Source organism: Leptonychotes weddellii, chromosome 13 (assembly GCF_054177405.1).
Source record: "Leptonychotes weddellii isolate Sample4059 chromosome 13, ASM5417740v2, whole genome shotgun sequence".
Classification (NCBI taxonomy): Eukaryota; Metazoa; Chordata; class Mammalia; order Carnivora; family Phocidae; genus Leptonychotes; species Leptonychotes weddellii.
This window is the reverse complement of record NC_138381.1, coordinates 43,811,067-43,823,161: the sequence shown is the minus strand read 5'-3', so window position 1 is coordinate 43,823,161 and position 12,095 is coordinate 43,811,067. Positions and strand designations below refer to the sequence as shown.

The 12,095-nt window shown below is 46.4% G+C and overlaps 1 protein-coding gene across 2 annotated transcripts in view; it reads left to right on the top strand.

The window, feature by feature from the left end:
- Positions 1–12,095, top strand: part of CABLES1 (Cdk5 and Abl enzyme substrate 1) — a 110,415-nt gene that overhangs the window by 42,121 nt on the left and 56,199 nt on the right. For both annotated transcript variants that reach the window (XM_081801510.1, XM_081801509.1), the window contains exons 2-3: positions 5,741–5,812; positions 11,282–11,374. In XM_081801510.1, the coding sequence (XP_081657636.1) occupies positions 5,741–5,812; positions 11,282–11,374 (165 nt within the window). The remainder of the gene's footprint in view (positions 1–5,740; positions 5,813–11,281; positions 11,375–12,095) is intronic.

The following is a 12,095-nucleotide window of genomic DNA, read 5'->3' as shown; positions in this document are numbered from 1 at the left end:
CGTTTCCTGATTTGAATTTTTTTATGGTGAGATGTATTACTTTTATAGTCATAAAAGCAGTTCAAATTCCACTTGGAAAAATGAATGTGTAATAATAAACAGAAGAAACCCATTTTTTAAAAAAAAGGTTTTATTGATTTATTTGAGAGAGAGAATGTGAACACAAGTCCGGGGGAAGGGCAGAGAGAGAGGGAGAAGCAGGCTCCCCACTGAGCCGGGAGCCCGATGCAGGGCTCGATCCCAGGACCCCAAGATCATGACCTGAGCCGAAGGCAGACACTTAACTGACTGAGCCACCCAGGCACCCCAGAAGAAACCCATTTTATTTTTTTTAATGTTTTTTTAATTTATGCATTTGAGAGAAGAGAGAGCATGAGCGGGGAGAGGGGCAGAGGGAGAGGTAGCAGGGAGCTGGACGCAGGGCTCGATCCCAGGACCCTGAGATCATGACCTGAGCCAAAGGCAGACGCTTGACCAGGCACCCCCTTAGAAGAAACCCATTTTAAACATCATGTGTTATACCTGTGACTGTCACTCAGCTGTCCCTTCCTTCCCGCCCTCCCTCTAGATGAGGGTCTTCTGCCTCCCTCTACTTCCTGTTGTAGTGCGACATTGGGAAGCTTTCTGAGGATGTTGTTGGAGCTTCTGTTGATCAGACTGGGAACTCATATTTAGTAGAGAGAGCCCACTGATAACTGTGTATAGAAAAGCATTGAGTGAAAATCAGGTGCTTTTTGGGAAAAGTCCATGAGAACCCACCTGCCTGATGATGGAGTTCATCATTTTATTCAGCCAGCCTTAACTGAGTATCTACTGTTGCTAAAATATGCTCTATCCCTAGGCCAAATGAGTGAGGAAAGCATGGCCCCTCACTTGAGTCAGCCCACTGTCTAGTGTGGTTCAGTTTTGTCTGGGGGAGATGGTCAGCAGGTGAAAGACACTGGCAAAAAAAGCAAATAAATTACAAGTATGTGCATGTCTTATGACTATATTAGTTATAGGTTATTTTTGTGGTGGTTGTGTTTTTCTTTTTCGAGGTCACAGTAACTGTCTGAGCAGATTTAAGCCATGACCTCAGCTCGCCCATCACCTGTGTAACTGAGGTATCCATGATGCCCTCGCTTCCTTCACACCTGTGAAGGCATAACCGTGCCCTCCAGTGGCCCGTCTTAGAGCCAGGAAGGGGGCTCCTTACATGGGGAGAGCTGGAGCCATGGAGGAAATTACCTTTTTGTGAGGATAGCATTGGTTGGCCCAGATGGTCCAGGTTCCTTCTCGCTCTCAAAGCTTGTGTTTTGCTCCCAGAGATTTTTAACGGGCCCCAGGGGTTCCAATGGGCAGCCAAAGGGAGAGAGCATTGATCCAAACTTACTTCCTTGTTTGACACTGAGGCTAAGGCCAGGGGCCACCTTCCTCATCACTTGCTGGTCCAGTCAGAGTCACATGCTGTCCCCTGCGGGGCCCGCTGCCTGACATTGGCTTTTGAGTCAAGCTGCTGCTTCAGGTCACCCCTTAAGGGGATTGCCCTTGACCAGCGGGCCCAGCTGGACCCCAGGATGACCCTGCCTGGCCTCCCTGATCAGCGGGGACAGCAGCGAGCTCAGAGTCCAGCTCTGGTGAGGCTCGTCTGACAGTTACCCCCCTGCCCCCATCAGCCCTCTCTCTCAGAGGCACTCTGCTTGCTGCACTAAGAAGAGATGACCCCTTTCCAGAAGCTCTGATGAAGATGCCCCGGGCAGAGCTCCTACTTTGCCCCTCACTCTCCTCGGGTCCCCAGCATTGCTGCCGACTGGGCTGACAAGAGCTATGGCCAGGAGGCCTTTCGGATGGCGGGGCAGCTGCCCTACCCCCGTCAGCTTGTGTGGATAGTTACTCATTGTTACTGTGCTGACACTTTCGTGCCTAAAAGATACTTTCCAAATACTGGCCCTGGGTCTTGCCTCGTCCAGTCCCCTGTTACCCCAGGCACATGTTTTTCCATGTGATTTTTTCCCCTCTCTTCTTCCAGTGACCTTTCCTTAAGTTTTAGCTAAGTGGATTCATTATAACCAGCCCTGAGTCTCAGGAGCACACAGTGACTTGCTCTGCAATGAACCATCAGCCCTGATGGTAAGTGGATTAATTTGGTCCAGGTAGATGTATCCAGATAAGCAGTCTTGTCACGGATTAGGACTTACTTGTCTAGACAAGAGTCCAGCTTTCAAAAGATAATATTCTCAAATGAGTCTGGGGGCTTTAGGGAAGCTGGTGTGTATAGTCATTGAATGTGAGCCACATTGGCCTCAAGAGTATTCAGCGACAGTGTGGAAAGGCCCAAATCGTAACCATCAGACAAGGCAGGGAAGCCTGATGACTCAATTGAAGGACCAGTCACGGCCTCTTCCCATTTGATGATGTTGACACGTAATGCTTGGGCTCTTACTTAATGTCTGCTTGCTTAATAAGAAAGCTATGTATTGTCAGTCATTTAAACATGGAAACACCTGTGCTTGTTAACTGTGCCCAATGATGAGGACTTCGCATAGTAATGGACTTCGTTTATGAGGCAGGACTGCAGGGAGAAGTAGGTTCCCAGCTGAGCAGGGAGCCTGATATGACACTCGATCCCAGAACCCCGGGATCATGACCTGAGCTGAAGGCAGACACTCAACTGACTGAGCCACCCAGGCGTCCCAGATGTACTGGCTTATTATTTTTTTTTTTTAAGATTTTTAAAAAATTTTATTTGATTGAGAGAGACACAGCGAGAGAGGGAACACAAGCAAGGGGAGTGGGAGAGGGAAGAAGCAGGCTTCCCGCGTAGCAGGGAGCCCGATGCGGGGCTCGATCCCAGGACCCTGGGATCATGACCTGAGCCGAAGGCAGACGCTTAACTGACTGAGTCACCCAGGCATCCCTGGTACTGGCTTTTAGAAAACAAATCCTGGGCACCTGGCTGGCTCAGTCAGTAGAGCATGTGACTCTTGATCTCAGGGTTGTGAGTTCAAGCCCCACCTTGGGCATACAGATTACTTTTATTTTTTTGTAAGATTTTATTTATTTATTTATTAGAGAGAGAGTGCAAATGAGTGGGGGGAGGGGGAGAGGGAGAAGCAGACTCTGAGCTAAGCACTGTGCTAGATGTAGGGCTTGATCCCACAACCCCGAGATCATGACCTGAGCCAAAATCAAGAGTCAGACACGCAACTGACTGAGCCACCCAGGCACTCCGTAAGATTTTATTTTTAAGTAATCTCTACACCCAGCGTGGGGCTTGAACTCACAACTCCGAGGTCAAGAGTTGCATGCTCTACTGACTGAGCCAGCCAGGTGCTCCTCAAATTTGGTTGTTTTCCAAATAAGCACCTTTCTTTTCTGGTGTAGGAAGAGCTGGATACAGCTTTTTGATAGGGAAATTGTCAGATTATGTGCTTTTGTGAATGGACCTATTTTTCCAGGGTGAACACCCTGGTCTGAGTGTTGGATGAGAGCCTGTGGGGTCCCAGGCTACATGCCAGGGCCTTGTGTGTTCATCATGGGATTCACTTGGCATTTGCAGCTGGAGTGCCAGCCACACTGTTCTTGGAGGGGCGGGGAGGCAGCCCCAAATGCTGGAGGAGGCCTGGGGGTACTAATTTTACAGGTGGCCAGTGCATCCGCGAAGGTGGCACGAAGTTCTTCTTAGAGGGTGTAGGTGTCGAAGGAGCATGTGCTTCAGGTGGGCTCAGGCATAAGCCATTTTGGGGTGACCTTGCTACTGGCTGGGGTTGGAGGAGGGGCCAGAGCTAGGACAGCCAGGCTGATCCCAGTCCGTTGAGCCAGAATGAGGGGGTGGTGGAGGAGGTGTCAGGTGAGGGTGCAGCCTCAGTGGGGGGAACTGGAGTGTTGTCAAAAACCCAGGAGCTACTGATCATTTTTTGCCCTGTGCCAGGGAATCTGTCTCTGTTTCTTATTCTCCTTTTCTAGTTTCATAGATGAGGAAATTGAGGCTCAACGATCAAGGAGTTTTTCTAAGACTCCAAAGCCTCTGAACCCCAGGACTGAAATCTGAATTTGTTTGACTCAGCATGCGTGGTGCTTGTGGAATTGCACCTGCCTCTTGATGGGGACCGTGGGGGCCCCGATCCCTAGGAACTGTGACGGGTGGGAGTGTGACTGACTGAGCATTTGCCCTATTCCAGCGTGGGACTCTGTACCTGGAAGGGCTGTGCTTCAACTGATGGCCTGGTCATTTCAAAGCCACAGCTGCAAGGGGCTGTCACAGGGGTCCTGGTGTAGCCGAGTCCCTGGAGTTATAGGGCTGCGCAGGACAGCCCTACTTACTAATGAATTGGCCACCTATAAAATCACCACCTGTAAAATCAGTTCCCACCCCCTTGGGCCCCCATGCACCCCTCTCAGGTAAGACCAATGTCTCCCCACAGCCATTGCCTCAGGTCTGGCTATTAGAAATCTGGGAATATTATGGAAATGGAAATTCAATGTTAGTTAAGTGCAGAGGGACATTGCAGATCTTGCAAAAGGTCCAGTGTGTCATGAAGACGCTGGAGGTAATGTTATAGAATCTCTTGGTACTCCCACACTGACAAGTGAAGGTCTGAGAGAATACCAGTTTACCACTGAAGAGCAAAGAAGAAGGGGTGTGATGACTCTTTTGGAAAGGAATTGATATCAAGATTAAGAAAGGCACTTAGAAAATTGATGAAGCCCTTGAATCGTTTGCAAAAATGACCTTTCTGGTTGTCTTATTAAAAGTAAAACATAAAGCAAAAGGTTCCAGGGTAGTTGGTCAGAAAAAGTACACACAAAACAAAAGAAAGAACACTCATTTTATTTTGTTGTTGTTTTTCTTTAGGACAAATTAGAACATGGTTATAATTGCATGTCTTTAGCCTAATTTTATCAAATGTAATATGAAATAGGCTTATCCTTCACATTATAGTCCCCTTTTTTCAAGATTAGAAACCCAATCGGATTTTTTTCTACTTCCTCAGCCAAACCATTTACTATGAAATGATGGTCTTCGTTCAAATGGATTGATTGTAAAGTTACGAGCCTCTGCACACCACCCTGGTCCCTATAACAGATATTCTCAGTTAACTAGGACCTGTTCTTCTTTTAATCTGGCAAAAGAAACTAGATTCAGGAGGTTTTGGCTGGTGGTTTGCAATTCTTTAGCAGCCCCAAAGAGTCCATGTTTTGTCTAATCATGCCCTGGTGTCTATTCTTACTGGTCTCTGAGAAACTTTCCCAAAGGAGTAATGTCTTCCTCATTTGTAGTTGCTTTTGAAATCATGGTCATCCAGAGACCATAACTTTTTTATTGCATCCTAATGATTTTGAGATTTTATTTAATACGATTTTAAAATTTAATATTTATCAGTTAACCTGGTTCAGACCAGGGGGTATTTGAATAATTAACAGTATTATCTAATGCTTTAGAAAAACTGAACACAGTTTCCAAGTTAAATAAGAGGCATCTTGTCTTTTTTGAGAAAATTGCTGCGTAAAAGGATCAACATAAAGTGGCACTATTAACCAGAGAGAATGCTCAGAATTCAGCAAGGCAAGGTGGGCCTGGCATTCAGGGTGCAGGCTGGGAAAATGGCAGCCTCTTAAAGACAGCTTTTGTCCAGTCTTTTTTTTTTTTTTTTCTTTTTAATAGACTTTATTTTTTAGAACAGTTTTAGATTTACAGAAATGCCTGATCCATTTTACAATGAGGTTTTTAACTTCTAGATTTTCTTCCCTCTTTCTGCAGACGTCGCCTCATCTCCCAGAGGTCATCCTTGGAGACCCTGGAAGATATTGAGGAGAATGCCCCTCTACGGAGGTAAGTTTTTATTGGTGTATTTATGTGTATGTAAATGGCCTGCAGTACAATATGACAGCCAAAGTTTGATTTTTTTTTTTTAAGTCCTTGATCTACAGAATTAAATTTTTTAAATGATGGCCTGATCTCAGACTCATAGTTTGGAAACCCCAAGCCTGAGGACCACTAGAGCAGTATTAAATCTCAATTATGTATTGGGAAAGCCCAGTTTGCATGGTGGATTTGGATGCTGTTTCCTTTTCAGTGTCAAAGCTGCTGCTTGCTGCCTATCATTGTCCCAGCTTTCTTAGGTGCAGTGACACAGTGATCACAATCCTGGATTTCATTAGCAGGTGCCCACATGACTCCATCACCAGTTGCTGGGGAAACTCAATTAGGATAGCTGTGAGGGCTTCCTTGGGGCTGAAAGTGATTTCTCCATTGGGATTGGAAAGGTGCTCGCAAGGTGTTTGGGTGACAGCAGTTGCTGAGCTGTGCCGTGCCTCCGGCAGCTTTCCTTGCTCTCATCCTGGACCTCACCGCCGACCCCCATCTGTGCCTTAGTCTCCCCTAACCTTCCTTGAGCGGAGGAGACCGTATTCACACAGCACATCTCCTTCAGTCTTCACAGCGGCTCAGCTGGGCTGGTTGCGGGGTGCTCCTCCTGCAGAAAGAACCGAGCCAGGTTGGGACGCGGATGCTTCACAGGGCATGCGCCGTGGCTTCACAGGGCATGCGCCGTGGCTTCACAGGGCATGCGCGCGGGTTGCGCCAAGGGAGGCCCGCGGGAAAACGTACGCTCCCATTGGCTCGACCAGCTTCCGGTATCCACGTCTGCGCACCTCGTGCTGTGGCCCCTCGCCAGGACTCGGGAGTGTGGGCTCCTCTTTTGAGCTTAAGAGAGTGCTGCTGTGGACCGAGGCTTCTCTCCCCCTGGAGCCCGCCCATTCCCCACCTTGGGCTTTACTCCCAGGTTAGTCCTGTCCACAGACCATCTGGATGGAAGGTGGAGCGTAGACAGGCGGCGGATCTGATCGAGAATATTGGGTGACTGAGTCTTGCAGCTGATGTCATTCCAAAGACAAAGTCAGGGCCAACCAGTCCGATTTCCACTTTTGAAGTCTTTTTGAAAACGTACGTAATCCCTGGGACCATCTTAGGGTGAATGGCGTGTGGCTGTGTGATTAATGTGGCTTAGGTGCGGGTGTTCTTCTATCCCTTACTATTAAATATTGGGAGAAGGCTGTTTCTTTGGTAGTCCTACAAAAAGCTGCACAAAAAGTCCACTTAGGGAGCTGGCTGGAGTCCAGAGTTATCCTCGAAAGTGGAGGAAAAATGTTCTCAGGTGGCTTTGAGCGGCTTTGGCATTGGAGCAGGTAAGGTCACTCTTGCCACAAATGGGGAAATCAATGAATAGGACTAAAAAGCTCCTGGTGTTTGAGAGACTGTGAGAGGCGTCAGTTAAAGCAGTGTGGTAGCTGTGAGTCAAGGAAAACCAGGTAAAAAATATGTTACTCTGTCCTCAGGGATTCAGGTGGTTAAAGGGGGGTGGAGAGGAGAAGGGCGAGGAGGAACTACCTGCTGTGTGTCTGGTCACGTGCTGCGTGGTCACCTCTGTACCCTCCTCCCAGAATCCACCCAGGCTGATCCTCTGCTCTCTACCCTTCAGTCGCCCGATGCTACAGATGAGCACAGTAAAAAGGGCTTATCTGCCTTAGTTATAACTTATCCAACTCTTACTTACAGAATACTATACTTAATTTCCAACAAATCTTCTGTAAATATAAAATTTAAAAAACAAGTCTGAAACCAAGGGAATCTGGGCAGTTTGGGAAGGCTTTATTTTCCCTAATAGACTTTAAAAAAAAAAAAAAGTTTTAATATTTACTTAGAAAGGATGAGCACTGGGTGATGTACAGAATTGTTGAATGACCATATTGTACACTTGAAACTAATGTAACGCTGTATGGAACTATAATAGAATTAAAAGTAACAACTAACTAACTTAGAAATGTACTTATTCCTAGGAAATAAAATTAGCATGGCATAGCAGAAGGGATATTCATTTGGGAGTCTGGAGGCCTGAATTCTTGGTTTGATTCTTCTACTAACTGGTTACATGGCTTTAGACATTTTATTTAGCTTCTCTGGGGCCTCAGTTTTCCCATCTGTAAAATGGGAGGGCAAATTGACTGCTCTCTGAGGTCCTTTCCAGCTCCCAATTTTGTGAAATGAATGTACCAGTAATGATACTGAAGTGTTTTGGGAACTGTGGGGGCGGAAGGCTATTAGCCCAGCTTGTTTTTAAACTCAGCACATTGAACAAATGGCTGCAAAGCATCTATTAAAAACCTTTTGCATAATTAAGTGTATGCTGTAATCAGTGCTAACAAGAAAGAGCTAATCTTTCATTAAATTAGTTTTTAATTTAATTCTATCCTAATTTAATTTTGCATTACTTAAGATGTATGTTTTTAAATGGATACTGAAATTAATTCGTTCTTTGCTTAACCTGTCACAAGCTGAGTGCTCCGTCTTCCAGTTTCCTTGGCAATGGTTGCCAATGCCACAGTTCTCTTTTAAAACATTTCTTAGATTCCCTGGTGGTTTAGTTGATTGCTTTAAAAAATGCAAGACAACAAACAACTTGCTAAAGGAGGGGCTAGATTAGTAGCATATGCCCTTATAATTGGGTGCTGATACATTCTTTTTTAAAGTCTCATGTTTCTCTTGCACATCACAGTTTGCTAGTAAGTTAGTGCCCTGCACCTGCCTAGAACTCCAGGAGTTAAGCATTCATAATGAGAGCCTTTAGACTAAGGAGTTGTCCACCTGCCCAGTGGTGACCTGGTATCCTAGTATTAAGGAGACGGGACGTTGCTACGAGGTGTCCAGAAAATCCTCAGTTTGGTGGTGGCGAATGTGCCAGCCATCTCCACCTGCCTCTGTTTTCGGGCCTGTCTGGGTTGATGGGTGTTGGCTGCTGCACCATTCAGTGATTACCGGTACCTCCTCCTCCCCCTGTGAGTGCCAACAATCCCCTGTGGCCCTTTTGCCAACTTCCAGTTCTAGCAGAAGGCCAGGGAATATTTGTGCTCAAACCTGAAGGGTAACGGCACAGGAGGCAGAGAGAAACTCAGGTCTTCCCTCCTCTGGGCTGGGATTTGTACCAGCTTCGGGCTGCTGGGGGCAGGAGTACCTACTAACCCATCACAGTCCAGCTCTTGGCCCACTGTCCTCTTGCTGGCTGGCTCAGGAAGCTCTGCTGTTTGAGGGGAAGCAGGGTAAGGGTGTGAGGACACTTTTGGACACTTGGCCCTAACCAGAAACCAGTGGAAGCATAGCCTTATGCTTTCAGAGATTCTCTTCTCTCCAGTGGCTACATGTCTCTAGAACCTTCTGCATTGTTTGTGAGAGACATTTGGGGACCTTGGGTGGCCTGCAGACTCAGTCATTTTGGAGGTAGAACTGAGGCAGTTTGGGGTCCTGGGTCTGCTTCCAGAGAGCTGCCCCAAGAAGGCAGAGTGAGGCTCCATGCCCTTGAACCTCGGTAAGGCTAAATCTGAGTTTGGAAGCTTGGAGTGGGAAGGGGGATTGATGGGTGCTGTCTCTTCAAACCCTGCCTGAAGGCCACAGGAAACATTGACTAAATAAAGGTCTTTAAAAGATTCTAAAACCAAGAATTCAGGACCCTTGGTGACAGCTACAATTTTAAGAATATAGGAAGCAAATAATAACAAAATATGCATGCTTTGTAGCTAATGGTCTGTTAATAATCACAATACTGAGATTTGTATACAAATATTTACATGTATATACACGTGTATGAATGTGAATGCTTGTATTTGAGTGTGTCACTTGACAGTTTATGAATCTCTTGTATATGTCATTACATTTAATCCTCACAACAAGGCCCGAGGGATCTGAAATATTACTAGTGATAGGTCAGGGTGGCAGAGTTGGTGAGTTTGGGGCTAGAGGCAGGTAGGACTGTGGTTGCTGCTGTGAAGTGTCTTACAGGGCCACATGGGTTCTGCATGGTCCATGGATGTGGTGGACATGAAGGGGGGCTTTCCCTCCTCTAGACCCAAGGACTGGGGAGCCCCGTTTTCCCAATGAAAGCTGCCAGATACCTGATACCATGTCTTTGCTTTAGCCTGCACTCATTCACTTCAGTATGTTTTTTTTTTTTCCAAGTAGGGAAAAAAAAAAATTCATTCTTAGCACTCCCAGGGAATGGCTTCTCGGAAAACTGGGTCTTTATTAGAGGGTGGGTAAGGGGGCTTGAGGGAACATACACCTGACGTCTGGGCCAGGGACTTCACCCAGTTTCCCTTGAGCTGGGCCCTTGGAATCGCTGTGCAGGTCTGTGACCTTGCCCGTTTCCCAGTCCTGTACCCCAGCATGCCCCCACGGCCCACCTGCCCTCAGCTGTACCTCCTTGTTGGGTCATCTTGTTAATCTTACCAGAAGCCTCAAACTTCAGAACTGACTGAACTCGGGTGGTGGCCCTACCCCAGAGCTCAGTGTGGCTTTGGGAAGCCAGGCACTGCTGTTCCAAAACTCCCTCTTCGAAACTTAAGGTCCTAAGTACCCACACCCCGTGGCAGGAGCCAGTCCTTGGCGCCAGTGGTCAGAAAGGTTTAAGTAGACAAAAAAATTGGTAGCAAAAACCCAGAGACCTCACAGCTCCCTTTCTCAAGACAAGACCAAACTTCAGACTCTTTATTTGTTGATTTTTTTTTCTTGCCCTTTTTCTTACTGTTGCAGTTGTATAACTTTAGAATTTGCCAGGTAACTTGGAAAAAAATACAGACAAGATCTTTCTAGCCTGTGGTGTGTTCTGTTAGTCCTGTAGGGCAAGCAGTGTCATATATTCCAGGAAAAAAGTAATTTGAATCCCAGTCCGTTCAACAAATGTTCATTTAAAAATGTATCTTGGGGAAAAAAGGAAAGAAAGAAAACAGCGGCTCGTTCCAAGTAAAGCCGTGACTTCCAGGCGTAGTCAAGTTAAGCACTGAAGCAGCTGTCCAGGTGGTTCAGGCCAGAGTCCTGCTATGGAAGAAAAATGATCTGGCATTGCCTTTAAACTAAATTTTCCAGTGTTTTTCTTCCCCCTGTAAATTCTTTAAATTTACAGTTTTCTGTTCCCGTTACCGGTGTTGATACAGGAGGATTCTTTTTAAGATGACAAGAAAGAATAATGTCTTTGGAATCCATGTAGGTTATGTTATTGTAACTGTGAGGACAATAGTTTTCATTAGCTGGCTTTCCAGAGACCCATATAAATGATTATCAGGATTATCAAGGAAGTTGTCTTTCGTTGGGTTTTTTTTTTTTTAAAGCTTCCTCCCTTCCAGCCGTATTGTCCTCATTATCCTCGGGGTGATTCAAACCATTTGTCTGGTCTTCCTTCCTGTCTTTGTGTGGAGATGTCTCAGCTGTCCTGTGGGCAACTGACCGTGTTTTTGAAATGACTTTATTTTTCAGATGTCGAACTCTCTCAGGTTCGCCCAGACCAAAGAACTTTAAGAAGATTCATTTTATCAAGAACATGCGGCAGCACGATACCAGGAACGGCAGGTATCAGACTATAGCGAGAACTGCCCCGCCAGCCTCCCTGCGGGAGGGTGGGTCCAGTGACGATGGGAGGAGGGGACTGTTGGCCTGGCCAGAGAAGCCCACGCTGCTGACAGCAGAACCTCACAGAACCTTCCCAAACAGACAGTTTCCATCCCACTCCCACTAGAATCACCCAGAGAAGTCTGTAGAAAATGATGCTCCCAATAGCGGCCAAATATTCGGTGAGGTTTTCAGGCTGACTACAAATGGACTATTTAATAGCACTCAAATACATTTTTGTAGAAAACCAAACAGAAAAGCATTTTTGTTTTTTTTTTTCCTTTTTCTGCTTTGTTGCATGTTACTTCCTTTTTTTCACTAAGGCTGTATGCTCTGGTCCGTAAATACTCCACTAGTGTGTGCCTGAACTTGGTTTTGGTGCTAGCTTTGATGACTCTTCAGGAGAGCAGGATGGCAGCTTTGCCAGCAGGTGGTTTTTGGGCGCCGATTCGGACTCCTGGGCCTGCTGACATCTGGAACACGTGTTTCTCCCGCTCTTCCATTGCTCTTTTGGAAAGTGCTATTAAATGAAAATGACCGTGAATGAAATTTGTGTAACCCTGATATTAAAACTCCTGGCGACGAATAGATCGGTCCTTGTCATGGGCATGCTTCTGTCTGAAGGGCTAATGAGTCTATTCACGGCAGCCTGACGGCAGCGCAGGAACACAGCTCCAAGACC